The 20,544-nt window shown below is 41.7% G+C and overlaps 1 protein-coding gene across 3 annotated transcripts in view; it reads right to left on the reverse strand.

Annotated features, from left to right (window-relative positions):
• The window catches only part of VAV3 (vav guanine nucleotide exchange factor 3), a 174,941-nt gene that overhangs the window by 137,468 nt on the left and 16,929 nt on the right, over positions 1–20,544 (reverse strand). For all 3 annotated transcript variants that reach the window (XM_083846724.1, XM_083846723.1, XM_083846722.1), the window contains exon 2: positions 4–120. In XM_083846724.1, the coding sequence (XP_083702850.1) occupies positions 4–63 (60 nt within the window). In that variant the 5' untranslated portion in view covers positions 64–120. The remainder of the gene's footprint in view (positions 1–3; positions 121–20,544) is intronic.

The following is a 20,544-nucleotide window of genomic DNA, read 5'->3' on the forward strand; positions in this document are numbered from 1 at the left end:
TACCTTTCCAAAGTCTCTTACATCAAACAAATCGAATGCTTCAAAAAGTTCACTTTTCTTCATCCCAAATATTTCACAACATGCTGAAAGGAAGGTCCTTATGTTCTTCAAGCAAAGAAACTAGGGGAAAGAAAATAAAAATGCTAAGTATGAAGTGAATCAATCAGAAACTTGTATGCTCTCTTTGGTCACAAATATATTATAAAACTCATGAACTCAATTATTCGTGGTTTTGTTTTTTTTATTTTTAAGTCAGCACTTCCACTATGCTATGAACTTCATAATTCAGTCAAACATTCCCTTCAGACTCAGAAGTGTTAGCCAAATTCTGAATGCAGAATTTTCTTTTTAGGTAAACAAAGAGAAATGGCAATATGCTACTAGATACAAGTTACTTTAAATGCAGAGTTACTTTTCAGTTCTAGACAGACAAGAAAATATAGAACACAAGTAAGACTGCAGGTTTTCAAATATGAGTACCGTAATAAAGCTATTAATACAAAAAAGTTATTCTACATCCACATCATATATCTTCGGTTGTTAAGGTGGAAGTCTAGTTTGAATGCCTAGTGATCACACGTACAAATTTAGTACAGTAAAGGCATTATGAATACATACTCTCCATGTAGACCACAAGAGGGGATGAAATTTGCAGCTGAAAGTACTCTACAATTTATCTATTGGAAATTTAATATCCTCAAACCACCTGGATTTCTGTACTGAATCAAGGGCTGTTTCTGCCTTTGTCTGCTTAGAAGGGCATTAGCTCCACAAAGATGTCATTGCAAAGTCCTTAAGATCTTGTATGCAGTAGAGTACAAAACAAAATACACTATTTATAAGCCACAGTAGTTCAAATAACACAGCACTGTGCCTTGAATATGCATTTTGTAAGTACCTATATACAGCAGCTCACTATTAGAGCGGAGTTCCTGGAGTTCTTCACATTATCGTGGATTCGTAAGAATGTGGATTGTTTACATTACAACTGATCATAGCATTGCTGCAAGTTCCAACTTTACATTGTTTACATAAAAACAGTATTTTTGAAATTAATACAGAAAAAGTGTCACAACCATATGCATCCAGAGTGCAAAGCAATACCCAAACTGCTCAGTCAGACAAAATATGTCACTGCTTTGCCTTCAGCCTGAGACAACAAAACACCAATGCAACAGGGAGCCTGACTTCATGTCTTAGACAGAACTAACCAACCAGGTACGGGAAGAGCAGAGCACCCGGTGGATCAGACCGATTAGGAAATTATACATGTAAAAGCACCGATCAACAGGAGAAGCCTGAAGAGCGAACAGCTCCAGTGGATGAGGACAAGGCGACAGCCAAACTCTTCACAAAGCACCACAGAAGCCATCACCGCGCAAGCTGGAGCCGGCAGGAAGGTAACCAGGATGAGCCCTGGCCTGAGACTGATGACATCCACACCAGGCCTAAGGGGCCGCCGGGGCCGGAGCTGTGACCTCGGCCCGGGCTCCCCTCAGCCCCATCCGCAGGCCCACACCTGCTCTGGGCAGCTGGTGCCAGGCTGTGGCCACGGCTGCTCAGTCACCACACTGGAGTCACGCTGGCCTGTTACACCTGCTGAAATTTGAGGAAACATGCCTAGATTGCTCAGTCAGTACCACAAGCTTCTCTGTTTCACACAAACTACAGTTTTCAAGTCACAATTACACAGTTAGAAGATACAGCCCGCTATCAGATATAAGGCATCGTACTCCTTCCACCCTAGCCCTGTCAGAAAGTGCCAGAGGATGAGTATAGAACAGTGATAGTTTTCTTTTTGTTATTATTATTGTTCTTAAAAGCCAAAGGCTACTAGGTTTCTCCATGCAGAGTACTGATTCAGCCTAAGTACTGATTTACTTGCACTGAAATTCTCACAGCTGCTAAATTTTCTCCTCACTGAAAAAACTCAGCTGCCTTTTTAACACCTAGAAATTTTTGAATTTAGGTTCATTAGCAATGCCATTTCCCAACAGAAAGCTCACAGCTGCATTAAGTTGTTTACCTCTCAAGAAAACCTAAACTTAAGGGAAAGACAGGAGCTGTCATGGGCCTGAAATCTGGCCTAGATTCGCCACAGGTATTTCCAGGAGCTGCATTTGGCTTTTTAATATAGCTAAAAACTGCTCAGTGCATCAGCAGGTATGCACAAACAAAATGCTCTTCCCACTCTGCAAAACTTCTCTAAGTTTTCCTAACAGAGGCCTCCTATAACAGAAGACAGATGGGAAAGCAAATTACATGAAATTAAGTTTTCCTTTAAAAACAGTGGGCTAGGGAATGTTAAAGCACTTATGTTGCAAGTAAGAAATGGAATTCTTAGGTATGTTCTAACAGAAAAAAACAAAGAAGATTCCAGTCCTCCCCCCATTTTGTTTTGTACTCAATACTCACTAATTCATTAAGTGGCAAACTGCATTTAACGTTTCATATGTTAAACAGGCTTGACATAATTTTAATCTAATATTCAATAACCCTAAGACAACACGGCAGTTATATTACATTTCTTGTAGGATCTAGAAACCACAGACTACGCATTTGTCAAATCTACCTTCACTTGGGATGGGACCACATCATCAATTACAGCGTGCCAAATGGTGCCTTTAACAGAACAGGCCTCCGGACAATACAGACTAACCCCTGCTAGTCCAAAGAAACCTCAGTGGGTTTAGCTGAGCATCTAATGATTCACGAACCATCAATTAGCTCTTGCAAAACTGAAAATGAAAGGCTTATTTCTGAACTATTAAGCTAACCACAGTAGCTACCTGAATGTACCTCAGACTACTAAAACTAAAATACGTTCATATTATATGCACACATTTTTGAATAAAGCATATGAGAAAAAAATATTTACAAAGAATGTTATATGCTACTTATATTTTCCAAAAGTCACTTAATTATGCTATTCACAAAGCTTTCAGAAAATTTTCCAAAATGTTATATTGCAATCATCTACAGAAACAATTTTCTCAATGAAAACAAAGATTTTTATCACTGTGGTTATTGTATGAAGAAGTGCAAATTAGTAAAAGAAACCTCCAAATTAAAAAAAGTGCACACGCGTAAAACTGAGGAAGTTCTACAGAAGACAACCCTTCTCGCTGGCAATAAGAAAAAGGCAGCATCAGTCTGCAGTCTCTCGCTTATAAGTATAGTCCTCAGGATATTTGGAAACCTACTACATTTTTGTGTTTCATTTTCAAACAAAAAAATTATGCTTTGGTACACCACAGGGAGATCAAAGGCATGACGAGCAGTTCTCATACAGATGCAATGAGAGCTAGACATCTCTCATTTGGTCTCATCTCTGAAAGTCTCCTCCACAGGAAATGTTGTCTTTCAGTTCAAGAACTGGTGCCTCTTCAGTAGAAGATAACTTAAAAACATACTTAAAAAAAAAAATTACCAAAAAGGGTTCATTGCTATGTTAGGACACCACAACCTAGGAATCTTAATATGTGGATTGCTAAAAGAATTATTGCAGGAGGATGGTTCAAGCCACAAGTCCCAAAACACTAGTGAAAAATAAAGCTCGTCTCTCTCTTCTTTAGGTGTAGCAGAAGAGGAGAGCACACACAGATATGGACCATCAAAAACCACCATACACAGGGACGGTCAGGACCCTGCAAACAGGTGGAAAAGGGGGATAGCTCCAGCCACCCCCACCACTCCCTGCACAGAAATGGATGTTCACCACTGACAGCTTCCCAGATTTCCTATCTGGCAGCAAGGCTGGAGAAATATTGCCACAAGGTATGTTTAATATGATAGGGGGGCAAAAAAATCCTTTCAAAATGTGTGCAGATTATCAAGATATTTCTGAAGCACGCTGGATGTGCCTTCACATAGGTACTTACACTTCTACAAACGGATGATATTGTCATTGTCAGGGCTGCTGAGATGTTACAACTCTTTTGATAAGCCCTTGAGTCATTTAATGCAACAGATCAGAGTTTTAGCGGCCTCTGGTCTGTTCTGCACTGAATTTAATTTTGCAAGAGGCATTAAGATAATATGTATAGAAATGAAGAAATGAAGAACAAGTTTGCAAAAAACTTCTACCACCCAAAAAAAAAGATAGGGTTTATGTAATTGGTACTGTATTTGTAAGAACTTAAATTGGATAAGAGTGGGCAAACCAAATTATACTTAGTTCCATAGAAAAAGCATGCTGTTTTCTACTGTAATGCTTGCTACTTGACACAAAAAGAAGCATTTATTTCAGGCTTTCCAACACAGCGCATGGTTATGGGTGCTGACAGAAATGTATAGAAAGACTTTACAAAGGGAACTGAATAGAAATGACTTATTAGACACAAAAAGCACAGGCAGGACTATAGCTGCCCAGAGGGAAGACTGATTTCTCTAGCCAGTCCTTTAATGAAGTGAAACATGAAATGCAAAAGAAAAAAAAAATCAATTTCATATTCCCTCTATTTCTATAGAGGTAGAGGTATTTCTCAGAAAATATGTTTTAGCAATGAAGTACTTCAATGGAATGAAGGTCTGTTGGTACAGACCATATTCATATCCAGATGTACCTTTTGTACTAAAAGGTATTCCTAAGGGAGTTCAGAGACCAACACAAAGAGCTCTGAAGATCAGATTCTGCCGTTAGACATTTATATGAAATTCCGACATAGCAACACCAGTCAGGCAAGTGAAAACCCAAGGCCGAGAAACGACAAGTATTTAGAGAGGACAGAATTCTAATCACACTTTCTTTTTTTTTTTTTTTAATCGTTAAGAGTGGAAAACACAGCAATTCATCTTTATTTCCCCTTTTATTATAGGGCTTCTAGTCAAAAGCAAGGAAGCAAACTTTCCTCATATTTGTACCCGTACCAATAGCCATTCATAGTACGTAGGACAAGCCAGGACCAAACACTACGCACAGACCAAACTGAAGTTTGAGCACCTCAGACAGTCTGAGTAGGTGCTAGGCTACACACAGGCAGGAATACAAAGCAGACCACTGTTACTCTATGTCAGGGGGAAGGTGGGTTTTTCCGCTCTCCTTTTAAAAATAAGGTGGCAAACTATGATTCCACTACTTCTTAAACAGGCACCATTACTCCTTCCAGACATTCCACAGCTATCCCTCCATCGCCACATTTGCAGGCCTTGTGATGCCGCAGTCACAGCCCTGCACAGCCTTCAGGAGGTTCCCAATAACCGCCAGCACTGCAGCCAGTCACTCTCAGCAGCTGCCCTGTAAGAACTATGACAAGAAGTAAAAGCACAGGAAAAGAGGATTTGGGGGTAGCTAGCTGCCCTCTCAAACCACCTTACCACTACTCTTCCTTTGGGAAGAGCAGGGCCTGTCAATGAAAGTTCTGAAAGCTTCCCCTCCTGCCCTTCCTCCGACAGCGCTACGTGATGAACTGCACAGCTGCAGCTATTCGCCTGTGCCTATACAGCCAAATCGGCCATGTAGGCATACCCCAAAAGGGCAGCAGCTTAGGTAACGGCAACCATTAGTTACAAAAACAGCTGAAGAAAGGCCAGACATTCAAAACAAGTGTATAAAAGGGAAGTAATCAGGTGAGCAAATGTGGCCTCAACTCATGCATCTCAGAAGGAACAATCTTTTTTTTTTGATTTTGTGAAATTCTGATGTTGCATGCAAGAAAGCACATACAGGCTTGTGAAGATGGGAAACTTTTTTTTGTCGGTCCTTATTTATGGCCTTAGAGAAAGCAGAATTAAGCAAAAAGGAAGAGAAGGCAGAAGAACACAAGAGGAACAGACCCCTGCCAGAACACTTCCATGCTCTTCCTAGACCTCAGCGCTTAGCGCAGAACACAGGCTCCTCACCTTTCCTGCCCACTTTTGGGGATACTGATGAGAAAAGATTAGCTGGAAAGATCTCATTTTTATTTCCACCCTGTTGCAGAGAATAAACATAAGTAGTAAAATTCTTTCAGCCATATCCAATAAAGGAAGAAAATTGGGTACTTACAGATAGATTTGATCTTTGATATCGAAGACTCCTCTTTGCAAGCCAGGCTGGACAGTCTCCCAACACATGCCATCTGACAGACCCATCCCAAAAGCAGGGTTACCAAAACAGCTGCACGTTATACCTCTATTAAACATTTTTTTTTTAAGCCATTATCGCTATGTTCATTAACATCTGATGACTAGGTACTCAGACAAAGCGGTGGCCCGTTGTGATACTGACAGAACTGCATGTTCAGGGTTAACAATTCATCACAGAAATCATTCCTGGCTCCTTCACAGATTTCAGCAGCCAAAGCAGATTAGATTAGTTCTGCTCTGCCAACAGGGGTAATTATCACTATATGCAGTAAAAATAGCTGTAAGGATTCTCAGTGAATGAAGTACGGACCCAATGATGAAGTCTTAATTCAGCATCTATTAATGTCTTTTCCTGAGCCAGCAAGAAGGAAAAGCAATATTCAAGTCATGAACAGAGGTTTAACATTTGTATTGTCTGTGTGCAACTTTTCTCGTGAAGATCTTTTAGATCTGGAGTCCTTCTGAGGTAGGTGATGCACAGGGCCATAAGGAATGTAAAGACCATGTCAATGGGAGAGGATGAGTGCTCCTATTTTCAGTACATTAATGAAAGCTAAAAGGCCATCTCATGAGCTTCTTGGGTTTGAGTGTGACAAAACCACGAGTATTACTCTGACTCTTATATAAAATATTAACTTGCAAATGACCTTTAAAAAAAAAAAAATAACAAACACAGGAAGAACACACAACTCACAACAAAGGAATTCAATTTTAAGTTCTGCATTTGGCCTCTTGATTTGCAAACCATCTCCATCGTTGAGATAATCAATATTTTTAAAGCTGTAAACAGGAGCAAACAAGCCAAATATTAAATACTCCTAACCTTCATCCTCCAGAAGGGACTGTCCAGAAATATTTTTATTTCTGTTACAAAGCAGACACACTAATAAGGCTGCAGGAGTCAGCACACCGAGTTCTGGAAGAGGCAGGCTCATTACCAGCATCTCAGCTGCGTACAGCCCATGCATTAGCTGTTCACATAGTCACTTAAGGCAGGAATCATTTTCTGGGTAGGAAAACATGCAAGACTGGTGCCACTACGTAACGGTGAAGAATTTTGCTTAGAATTGTGCTTTGCAGAGAACAGCAGGCATTCCTTAATTCAGAGAGGATACTTTAATGTGAAATCCTACAGGCAGAGTAGCTAGGGAGATCTGTAGAGCTACTCGTTACTGGATGCAGGCTTTCTCTGAAGGCCTACACAACGCACAGGATGCTGTATGAACTATAAAACATATTAAATTCCTTTGAACCACTGCTAACACAGTATGAATATTAATAGCATGTTCTTTATTTGCCCAGTTAATGTAGTAATTAAATATTCATGGCAAAGCTCTCCTTAAAATTCCTAACTGACTACTATTCAATTGTGTCTATTGCATTTTGGCTTGAGTATGGAGGACTTTTTTTTTTTTTAATGTACATTTGCTCTTCTCTATGCTTCAAAGAAAAGAAAATGGAAATTGAAACTTGAAAAAGCTGAGGAAGCAGAAAGGATGCTGAGCTTTTGTTAGCACTGATATGGGGTGGAGGGAGGTCAGGAAAAAAAAAATTCAGGACTTGTACTCCTGACTCTCTCCTCAGCTATGCTGGCACTATAGCACCGATTGAAAGCGAGGGCAAAGAAGCATTTAAATTATCTGTGCTTTTTAAATCAAGCTCTCCTACAAGCCATGAAATTGGCAACTTCTAGTAAACGGTCACTGAATCCCATTCAGCCAATAGTTTCCATGTCCCACCACGTACACTAGAACAGGCATCACCAGGTTGGGTGAAGAAGCCTTTTCTTTTGCCCGTTGCGAGGTGAAGAATATAACAGAGCTTGGGGAAAGCACACAGTCACTAAACAGAGAGCAATTTTTTGAGTATAGAGCCCTATATACAGGAATTCCCCAAGTAATAAGTGTAATTAGCGAGAGGCAGTGGTGGGAGCTCAGGACAGCATCCTGTTGCAAAGAACAATTTTGGGGGAGCCCTTTGTGCCCTGCTAGCAAGACTTAACAAGTCTATCCTGCAGTATCTTGTCAAAAAGAGCAGTAATTAGAATACTGTATTAAGTATGCAAAGCACACCAATTAGCTAGGGGCTTTCTGTGCTAAGTTACCTTTCCAAGTGACTAGCCCTATCCGTCTTATGTCCTGAAGCTGCATCCCTAAGATGTCTTTCTCTAAGTATCTCAGTGTTATATGAACAAATCCAAAAGGCAGGAACACAAAGGAAACATGGAAGACTGTCCTGAGAAGAACAGGAATAGGAGAAAAACAGCAGCAAGGAAATGAAGAGAGGACCACAGGAAAAGGAACAGGAAAGGAAGACCCACACTGGAAACAAAGGTTAAAAAAGAAATCAAAATAGACTGATAAAAAAAATGGTTAAGTGGTTGTTCCCACTGTATAAGACATTTGACTCTAATAATTAAACCATGGGAGAAAAAAATAAATAAAAGCCTAACACAAGGGAACAGCGTGTTAACATTTTGGTATTAAAATGCTTCAGGCAAACCTATTTATAAAACTGCCATTTTCAGTGAGATAACGGTCACTGTGCTGTGAATTGTATTTCAAACCGTGCCATGGAAAACACTTCTGTTGAAGGCAGAACTGTAAAGGATGCTTACTTTCTGCTAAGATGCATTTTCTTTGGTTCTAACATAGGGTTTCTGATCATTCACTTTTCAGCTTAGTTGAAGAAACATGGGCAGTTCCATCAAACTGTTTGGTAGTTGGAAAAACCTCAAAACATGTACCTACATAATCTATTTAAACTTGGCGGGGGGGGACTATAACCTACAGCTTACCTGAAACATGAAAACTGCAAAACAAATGGAAAATCTCAAACAGATTACCACCAATGTTTTCATGATTTAAACAAAAAAAAAATATCCACACAAACCATGAAAATGCTTAAACCATGAAAAGCTTACAGCTCCAGGATGAAGTACAGATCTTCACACTGATGGTAAAGAGAGCACCCAACACATTTCATACTGGTAGCCTGGCACACTAAGATGCTGTTTCTGTTGCATCTTAATATCTTTTATTCATGACTGTTTTGTTTTTACAAGTCTCTGACATTAGTATAACAACACGAGAAGAGTTTTTCTGCCTCTATTTGTGGAAGGGAAATTAATTTGGGGTGTGAGAAGCCCCGAGAAGGTGTGGCAAAAGATTTTCATATAGAAGTCCCCACCCAGAATTCACAAAGAAGATCTACACTTCACTTCAGCTTCATTACAGAAGAATAATCCCTTTACCTATCTATGCCTTTCCACACTCCTAAGAATCAGCCTCGTTCAACTCATCATCTGAATTGGATCTACTTTTAGGGATTAAGTTGTGGCCCCACTGTCCTGGACATGCCTACAAGGCCAGACCTGGATCTCAGCCACCAAAATTCCTTTAGAAAGGCTCAAGGTATAGATTTTTTTTAAATAATTTTTAAAATTAGCATGTACTTGCTTGTGCTTTTTTAAGTACTGTTTCCAAACTTTATACGTGACAGATTCAACATTTATTTTGAAAGGTCTCAAAAATGGTCAATACTGAATCATTCATGGAAATTGGACCCAATTGAACAATCTCCCATAAGTTAGGAAGTGCCTATTAAAGGTGAACCTAATCCAAAGAACTCCTACACTCTTCCATTTCTTACAGGCGGATCACATAAGCGAATATTCTAAGTCTATGAATATGAGTCTAACATTCTCATTATTATTCATGTTAACGCATGAGATTCATGAAATACGGTGTTTTCTTGAACTGCATGAGTATGCTTTTCCAAGCTCTTGTGATAGCAGAATCAACTCCTAGCCAGACCTTAAAGGCGTAGTACAGCTCTCTACAAATGCCCCAAAACGAACATGGCTGTCCTCTACTTTAAAAATCCACTGTTCTATTTTTGGTAGTGTGGCATTTCAGGTTTGCAGTGTATTAGACTGCTCTCTGTAGCAAGGACAGGCTTTTCTGACATACTCAGGGAGCACTTCAAGGATTGCCAGCTCCATAAGTAGAACAGTTAAGTCCAGAAGCCCAAACCACAAACCAGTGGGAATAGGCATGTCTGAAAAACAAATTCCAGCAGTAAACTTGCAGGATTGGAGGTGAAAACTGTGTTCACTGAGGAAACTGACTGCATTTTTACACCTTTGTGATATTCTCTGGAGCTTTAACATATCGACCATTGTACTTAGCAGGCTGAGTATTTCTGATCCTTCTGCAATCTTTATTACCATGTGTATTGCAGTTGAGCATTTCCCAGTAGCAATGCGTTATCTATTGAAAGCAAATTCAGTTTGCTTTACTATTCCCAGATTCACACGCCCTCATCAAGTAGAGCAATGGGTAGCAGATACGTCATATCTTCCCACTCACTAGTGAAATGAGAAGACTGCAGAAAGGTAGCCTTCATTCACCAAACACCAAAAGCTCCAGTTGTAGTTCTGTCCCCAGCAAGGACGCTGAAGGTCACTGTGCCGTACCAGTGTCTCAAGACCCAGTCTTGAACCAAGATGGGAACCAAGTTCAAGCCTGCATTTACTTGCAACCTTCCCTGCCGTTTCCCCAGTGAGTGGAGGTGTAGGATTGTCCATCCCCTCTCATTAGGGGATGCCACAACCCAAAGGCTCAAGCAAATGCAGAACTTGCTGCCAGGGTCCGTGTACACCTGATGAGACTGAATTGATCGCACCAGGAAAACAGGAAGCCTGAGGCAGTAAGACTCTACAACATTGAACATCTTGAGATAACACAGCCAGGTAAAGTGGTTTTAAAAGCAGAAATACTGCACACAATTCATTTTCTTCATCAACAAGATTGAAGTACACGACTGCGCACAGCCCATGTGGTTAACCAGCGCGCTCTGCCCCCTAGACATGTTCTCAGGCAGGCCGTGTCACCCCAGGACCTTCATGGTCTGCACTAACTACTGAAACGCAGATATTTAAAGTAAATTACATATTTATTTCAACCTACACTGAGGAAAAATGTATAATACCATCTATTCCATAAATAATTACAGCAATCTAAAACTCTGATACTTTATCTTAAAACACCACAGAAAGTCTTCCAGAGGACAGAAGTCATTTGCGCGATTTCTGACTTATTCGATCAGATCATTTATAGTACTGCATTACCTCAGATGAGCATTAAAAAAACACTTGCAGCGTTAATGACAGAGCTTTTCCGAAATACTTAAAAGCCATTACATAGACCACACAACCCAAAGTTTAAAAAGAGAAGATCTAGCAGACCACGCATTCTAACTCAGTTTGCTGAAGAAGCATCTGCTATTGCTTGTTTTGAATATGCTACCTACCGCTTCCACTAGATACCCCCTGCACACGCCTCCATTTCCATACTGGAAGGGACAGCAAACAGTTTTCTCGTTGCTCCCTCAGGCGTCCATCATGATCTCCTCTTACACTGATACTTTTCAAAGCTGAAAAAAGCCTTCCTTCTCTGTTGAGCCGTTCCTCACCAGAATGCATTTCGTACCTTCGGAACCCCTGCTGCCCTTCTCCACACCGCTCCCGTTTTATTATGCCCTTTTTAAAACAGGAGACCACAACTGCACAACGCAGGCACACTGTGGATTAAGCAGTAGACTGCAGCAGAATAATGGGCCATGATGCATAATAGCATAATGAATGTTTTGGGCACGAAACAAGCTGCTACAAATGCACTTTGCAAAAACGCTGGGGTGCTACATCCTCCACAGATGTCTACCAAAACAGATTATTGCTCTGAAGAGTCAGGTCCAGATGATCACAAGATACTGAGCTAGTCAAAACAGTGGTTTGATCCACAGCTGCAGTTCTTGCGATATTGACATAAACAGGACACAAACGCATTAATAGTTCTCAGCTTCCAAAAAACAAGAGAAGTCAATTAAAATACAACTTTAACGATGCAGAAACTAAAGCATTTATACCCATGTTCTTCACGTGGAGTCACTCTCAAATCCAGCCATTGTTAGGTAAACTGTGCTCCGCTTCTTCAGTGACATGTGAACTTCTTAATTAAGGAATTCCAAGTGAAATATAATATATATTTTTTTTTTAAGTAGTTATCATGCGAGAACTGATAAAGTTTAGATCAAATTCTACCATCGGCAACATTCAATTACAAAATCAGCTTAAAATACGCTGACACCTTACGAACCAGCAGCAGGTTTCCTTCCTTAAGTATGCTGGTAAGCAGTGAGAGGTAAACCTGACATAAGATGTTTCAGCCAAGTATTGGCATAGGTCTCCGCTGTCTAAAAGGCTGCATTCACTTACCCCAGCTGTCTGCCAAAGCGAAACGCATCACTGAAGCAGCCCAAACTTGTGTGGGAGATGTATCGGTCACGTAAACACCTACTTCACCACTATGAATTAGCAGCTGTGATAATCTCAGCAGAAGCAAATGAGTGAATGGTCATGGAAATTCAACTGTCACTTCCGTATGCGGCCCATCTGATGTCAGGGCTGAATCACATTGACACCTCGCCTGGCAGCAGCCTTTGAAATACATTGATGAACAGCCCACGACTTCTTCAAAGGATGGCAGTCCGGCATCTCAAGTAAAACAGCCACAAGCATGGATTCACGAAGAAGGATATTTATGAAAGCAAAAAATTTGAAATCAAAATTCTAGGGCACAAAATGGTATTAGATCACCTAAAACAATAAAATGGTGCACAGGGCAAATATAGCGAAATCCCTGCAGCAAAGTGCAATCTAGAGTTACCTGGACTGTCACCCTGAGCCCTTTGCTACACTACAGCAGGAGTTTAAATGGAGTACATCAGCGCCAGCGAGCAGTCTGCTTTACCTGACTCTGCTCCATGCCAAATGTGGTGATAATAGTAACTCCTTTTTTCTCCAATTCAACTAAAAAATTTATTCTTAAGTCACTGTAACGTAGCTGGCAGTTTCAAGCAGCTCCCTACAACCAACCTGAAGGCAGGTTCAGCACAGAGCCCAGCATCATTGTTGAAGACCCAGTCCCCAGACTTTATGAAGTCCAGGAGAGGTGACAAGAGGACGTATGAACACTGCTGTAGCCACAGGGCAGCACGGAGCCCAAGACACCAAGCAGGCTGAATGCCTCCATGAAGCCTCCAGCACGTGATCTCAGACCCTGCAATAATTAAATCCTTCAGCAGTGTAAAAGGCAACCAGCATAGTGGCAGAAGGCTTTATTGTTACCGCACCTGGCAGTCCCTGCACTGGAAATGACTAAATGCAGGGGTGCTGACGAAGCCCAGGGACTTAAGAGCCAGGGGCAGAGGGGGAACAAGGCAGAGGAGGAGCACACAAGCCTGCTCCACTGGACTAAGTGCCCGGGGAGCCTACAGTGACAGCCAGTCACGCACAAGTCACGCCAGCAGGTATGTTCACTCCTGCTATGCAGTCATCTCAGGAAAAGAACTACAGAGTATTCTACCAAAATCCTCATTCCAGTTATAAACGTACAGCATGCTTTGAGTTCTGCCACAGTACTTGAAGGGTCATTGGACGGTGAACTGTGCTAAGGATCACCTTAAAGCAATTTAAAGAACTCATCCCAGTCTTCAAGCTATTGACTTCCCGCTGGATGGCTTCCGAACACTGTAGGTATCCTGGTGACCTCACAAAACGCAAGTTCCTGAAACATCCTCAGAAGCACCTGCAGTAGGTATTCTCCATCCCTGAATGAAGGCCTGCATAAATGGTTGCCGTTAGTTTCATGCCTATATTTTTCTCCCTCAAATTTACAAGTAACATGCAGATGGGTGCTGGAAGCCTTCTCCCTCAGAGGGGAGCTGCGAACTGCTACCGTAGGAAATCCCTGTGCAGCATGCTGCTGCTCTTCTGAACTTGGCGAAGGGGCTGAACCCTGCCTACTGCACTCAGTTAAGTCTATTAAAATCATAAGGCACTTATATGAATAGAACAAATCCATTTACTATTTTAGCAGCAACATATGCTTGGAGGATGCAGAAATCAACTTTTTTTTTTTAACCAGAAGCATCCCCATCATCCTAAACTTAATAACATCAATAAAATTAAGTTTAAAAAGCACACTAAAATCAGAGCAAGACACTGCATATTTGCACAAAACCACATAAAAACCAACAGTCACTCTTGTCATGGCTAAAAAAACGTTTGCATGAGCAGTAATCTGTAACTAGTTTTGGCACTGATGTATACATAAAGGAAAACATAGCAACATATTGTAGTCAGTGAAAGCATTTGCCTGCCTGCAAGCTGTAGGCAGTTTGGTTTTTTAAGCTATTACACAAAAGAACACATTCAAAACCAATACAAGCAGCTGCTGTAACATACTTTCAGACCTCTGAACAGCACCACTTCACTAAATGCCTACCAGAACATCAATTAAACAGCAATGATTCCTGAGGATGTTTTCTTTTTATCTAACAGTAAAAACAAGTATTGGAGCTAAGCTATAGCAACGTCCAGAAAGCCTAAGTTTGCAACTGATTGTTTCGTGTTGTTCTATTCTACTGACTAGTCAGCAAAATACAAGAAAATGTAAATAAAATACAGCACGATCCTGGACCAGCTCCTGTCTTCTAAAAGGCACGATAGGTTGGTGAGACAAGAAAGCAGATGGAGATTAGAAAGAATAACAAAATCAATATATATGTAGTTTGTAACTGGGAATTTATAACAATGACAGATTTTCCTCTGCCTCTGTATGGAGACGGTTCTCAGCACAGGGGAAAGAATACGAGTTATTTTCAGAGCAGTGGACATGATAAAACTGCAAGGCCAGTTCTCCCCTCTGAAGGCAGATAAGCAGGACAGCAGCATGGAGTCCTTGTAGCAACAAACCTGTCCGTTTGTTGAAGAAAACAGTGTGAACAACTAGACAGAATAATGATTTAGTAACGTCGTTTTGAATGAATCAGAAGTGAGGTTATGTGAAACAAGGGCAGTAAAGAGGCAAGACAATTAGAATAGACCCTTGCAACTAGTTCCGTGGCTGTATCATTGTTTTTATTGAAATCCCAATTGCGGTGTGTGTGTTTTTTCAGAAACTAGCCTTTCTCCATTTGTAACAGTTATGTGCTACTTCTGAACAGCTGTTTAACAAAGAGCACATCAGCTCTTTTTTTTTTTTTTTAAATGGCAAAAAAAGGGTAGGGACCTGAAGTATATAGCTTAGTTATTGAATGTTTGTACCACTCATTCATTTCTAAATGAAACCATAGGAGCAGCCACATGGGTACTTTCTACACCAGGGACTGGAAACTCACAAGGCTGTGACTCACTGTTCCCCGCCGAGAAGGGCTGTGCCACACACAACTGGCCGTGCTGACTGATCCTCCAAACGTGACTCACGCGTCTACCAAAACCCGGGTCGAGATGCACCACCAGGCTCAGCGGCTCCATCGCAAGCCGCAGCACCTCAGTACGTCTCCTCAGCAAGCTCTCCTGCAGCCGCTCTGCTCACACCTTCCTGCTGGCTCTAAAAGCCTTTGCAGCTCAAGGCAAACAAGTTAACCTAACATATGCTGAAACCCAGTCAAGTTACATGCTGCCAGCAATGAGCTAACTAAATTTGCTCTAAGTCCATTCTCTGTAATTCACCAGGAAAGTTACTCTAAGGATGACAGGGGGACTTACAAACTGTCCACATCTTAGCTGTCTATGCAGTTCTTATCCACCCATCCATTTAGAGCAGCAATACCACAGCTAGGAGATGCAACTTGTCACACTTCTTTTTCTATTAACCAAAAACACAAGTAAAAACAACAATTGGATTTTAGGGGTAGTATTTATCAGTCTATGTAAACAATAAAACAGTAAATGTAACACTAGATGATTTCACTTCATTTTTGTAAATCACAAGATCTACGTAGCAGGAAATAGTTTTAAACCTCAGATTTTTAAACTTTTAAAAACTTAGAGAAACATTCAAAGCACATTTATAGGGAGATCAATTAGCATGACTGCTGCTTGAGAGCAGAGCTGTGAAAGTAAGTATTTGAGGTCAATCCAAGCTCTAGAGTAGAGAGCAAGTCTTACATCTTCCGATTTAAATGATGTTTCCTTTTTAACACCTGTATGCCTTGCCACTGCGGCTGATTTCTGATTTTTTTTTTTGACACCTGCAGAGAACCAGTAAAAAAATGAATTGTCCTACCTCCAGTTCTGTTTCACCAAGTCAAGTTAGCGCCCAGTCTGTCTGCTAACGCAATTATTTCCTGAATGCAATAGAGGACACTGAAGAACACATATAGGAAATCCAAGGACCTCCAAATGCAACAACATAGAAATGACTTCTCCTTTTTGTCAGCCACAACTGTTTTGAAAACTTTGATGATTTAAAAAAAAAAATCATGGCCATTTCAATGCCAGCTGAAAAAAAAAAAAATGAAGCATCTGCCATTCATTTATTTCTTCCTTACAGTTCTAGGAAGACTTCTACCTCCAAAAATAGTTTTAAATAATCCTAAGGCAACCAACAGCATTATCAGGAATACAAAAGGAGTTGACATAGTCCAAATAATTTTTTGGACAGAAAAACCTACAATGTATTTGGTAATGATGCACCTTTACTGCGCATCTGCAGTCACTCAGTTCTTTAGTTTACTTCTGCGTGCAAACATAAGCAACCTTTAAATCCTTATTATTTCAAAAAAGTCTCAGGCACAGACCGAGGTGCAGCATTACTTCCCAAAGCACAGAAACGCTTTCATGAATTCATAGCCCGCTCCTAACATGTCTGTAGACAGGAAAAAGGGTATTCGACAGAAAACCTGAGAAAACCGCACAGAAGCAGCATCAGGAATTCAGTGGAACAGGTCAAAGTGTAGATGACATGCAGGATAGCATCCCCCCAAGACAAGGCGATTAGCATCATCACTGCCTTTATGCACAGGCAGAAACTGATGAGACTAAGCACATCGATAAGTGACTACAGAGACACGATAATGGCTGGAAACTAACAGGATTAAATTAAAGAGTACTTCAATTTTTAAAGGAACTTCCCTAGTTAAAAATCACTACTACAAAAACTTCAAACCTGAAAAAACAAACTGAGGTCTGGATATACTAAGAGCTTCTAAGTGATCTCCAATAAAGTTATTTTTAACCTTCCATCTAACCTGATTTCTCCGTTTACTGATTTACAGTTACCATGAGTCATCAAGGTAATCCCTCAGGGACACCACCCTGTTGGAAATCCTTTGACAGCTCAGAAAGTCCTCAGCCACAGGAAGGCCAATTAAAATTCTCAAACTATTTTCTATTGTTCATTTTTCCAAATAGTCCTCTCAGTTCCAATCTGGGAAGCAGAACTAAAATTGTCACCTCTACCAGCTCCTGAAGAGCGAGTGGAGCTCATTGGAAAAGAAAAAGAAACCCTGGAGATGGATGCCCAACATGAGAGAGCTGCGCGATGAGCGTGCCAGCTACCAGGACTGGCAATTTCTGCCTTGCAAGCAACAGAGAAAATCAATCTGAAAAAAAAAAAAGTGGTTAAAAATAACCATCATTCCCAGCCCCAACTGCTCCCTCAGGACACAATCCCAGAAAAAAAAATAAAAAAAAAAAGACTCAAGCACTGCCGCAGTGGCACAAACCTCCCAAGCGTGGTGGGACAGCAGGAACCACGTGGTGCTGCCTTCAAAAAGAGCAGTTTCCAGCAGCAGTGCCCGATTCACCTTGCAGACTCCCAGCTCCGGCTTCCATCCTCATCACGCCCCACTGGAGTGCTCTGCCCCATCGCCTGGAGCAAGCAGGAAAAACAAAGCAATTTTGGGGACGCACTCATGTATGGTGGAGCCTCTGGCTGCAACGGGAGGGAAGCAGCTATCCTTTTACCAGTTATCACCATTTATGAAAATTAATCACTGAAAAGCAGTTTAAAACAGCCTAACACGTGACTTCTGTTCACGTGTGGCCTGGTGTTGGTGCGCTGAACCCCCTGTCTGTGCTTACAGAAGAGCACAGCTTCGACGCGAGCCCTCCCACCCGGCACCCACGCGGGAAGCGGCATCCGGAGGGGACGCACTCAGCCACGCAGGAAACAGATTTTAGAGGATCTGTGGAGAGATGAGGCCAGTAGGACAACAGGGCAGGGAAAACAGCTGAAAGGAAGAAAAAGCATCAGGAAAGAAGCTAAAGAGGAAACAGATGCACCGGAGGGATGAGAAAATACTGGGGCAGGTGGGGGCAAGGCAAATGAAGAAGGTGAAAGTACCAGCCCAGCACGAGGGTGGAGGGAGCAGAACAAGCTGCAGAACTGAGATGACTCAATGTGAGGGAGAAGTAGAGACAAGAGGAAAGAAAAAATCCCCCCCTAAAAAAAAACAGACCTGTCAGAGCAATGCCTCTTACTAATCGCAGAGCAGCCAGGGCACCCAGTTACAATAAGTGAGATCAAGCCACCTGAGTCAACGGAGAAAAATGTGAAAAGTAAGGCAGATTGAAGAGAGGTTATCACTACCAGAGCTGACAGGAAAATGAAATATCCTACAGTAATCCTAACGCTTCAAAATCTGCTGCTATTTCAGATCAAGATGAAAGGCATGTTCAAGTGCAAACTTCAACGTGACTTAACTGAAACACTGAATTTTAAGGTCAAACTCTAATGATACTCAGCATGAAACAGGAAAAACTGAATACTGCATTTCTTTTCCAAATAGCTTAAAGAACATCTCTCAAGAATGACGTTCCTGCAAAGCCTTCTGAGGTTTAATTTTCTTGCAGACCTGTTCCACTACGGGTTTCACAAACAACATGAAACGAAACCACAACTCCTCACTAGAATTAAAATAATGCATCACTCAGGAGTCGGATTTCCAAACAAAGATTTTTGGGAACAATTCCCCAGGCCTGAACTCCCACAGCACAGAAATGGTAACCGAGTTCTGAGATGGAAAGACCAAGCCCTTAACTAACGGCAACCACCAGCAGTGGGTGTGCGCAGAGAAACCCTACCAAACACCAGTTCTGCCCCAAAGGGGAACATTTCATCCCTTGGTCACTGCTAACCCCAGGCCACATGATTTCATGGCCACCATTACACTGCTGATAGAAAAAGGACCTACTCCTTCCAGCCCGTGCCTACCAAGGGGTGCTAAGAGAGAGCATTACAAAACGCACTCCTCGTTTCAGGTGTGTGATTTTTTTTTTTATTATTATTATTTTTAGCAGTTATTTTCTTATATTTCTCCCATTCGGAGAAGGCAAACAACTTACAATTTCTTCAAAAAAAATCCAGGAATCCTATGCCATTGTAATTGGGAATCCCACACAGAACTGCAAGAGATCTTTTTTATTCCTTAATAAATATTTTTAACACTAGGCAGCAAGTCATGTTCCACTTACTATTGCTAAAGCTTTGTGCCCTTGAAACAACATGATGCACTACGGGGCTTACGAGCTACAGAAGCCTAAATTCTCAGAGAAGCGAACGTAGATGATATAAATTAACCAGATTTCCCAGGGGTCTGCGAAGCTGCTCAATTACGGCTCGGCAGGTCCGGATCTGAAGCTCTCTCCAGGCTGCTGCTCTGGAGCATGCCCGGCACAGGGGAGCCGCCACTCAGCTGCCCGCACGGCTCGGCTGCTCCTGCCTCCACCCGTGCCCTCGCCCCCTCACGTCTGCAAGTCGCTCAGGTCCTCGTCAAAGGCTTTCATCTCTGCCAATCAATTTACGAGGGTCTTCCGCAGGAACAGGAATCCACAGGACTGATACAGCTATAGAGGCATTACAGTAGGGTTACTGGAGCCGCTTCCGTAACGCTTCGTAAAGCCTGCAAAGAGACTGCAGCTGCCAGCATGTTCGAAGGCACAGTCCTTCTAACTAACAGCACCACTCAAAGACACTGCTGGGAAGAAGAAGTGTGGAATTCAACCTCAGCTTTTAGAAAGACTGCCACCTGCTCAGAGTATTTCATGGTGAAATCTGTGGCCTCAGCACAACCCACAGGAGACACGCCACCGTATGCAGTGCTGCTGGGCACAGCAGCAAAGTGACTGAACACGGGCCCTGAATAACTTGCTCATGGCTATTTGCAGCAATTCACATCAATTCACATCTTTTTGGTGGATAAAAAGCACAGCAGGACATAAGAGGGACCAGACAGAGCTCAAAAATGGCTCAGGTGAGCCCCATTTAGGGCTCCCAGCTTCCACAACGTCATGACATTTACACACCTGTTAGAGCCCACTTGATGTCTGAACACAGCCTCTGCTTTTTAAAATGCTCTAGGAATGTCCTAAAACAGAGAGCCCTGTGAGGACATACATCCCCAGCAAGCTCCCTGGGCGAGGCCAAGCACTATAACTTCATGCCAAGCTTCCCAAAACCTGAGAGTGATCCACAACAAGCAAGACAAGAGGAAAAGCAGGTGGGAAATCAAAGCTCAACAGGATTGTTCAAAAAATTTTAAATAAGCAATTGCCAGTTCAGAAGTACACTATACAACCTGAAATACCACCTCACTCTGTCCAGAGGGTAAACCACTAAAAGAAAGTGA

This window comes from Anser anser, assembly GCF_964211835.1.
Source record: "Anser anser genome assembly, chromosome: 8".
Lineage (NCBI taxonomy): Eukaryota > Metazoa > Chordata > Aves > Anseriformes > Anatidae > Anser > Anser anser.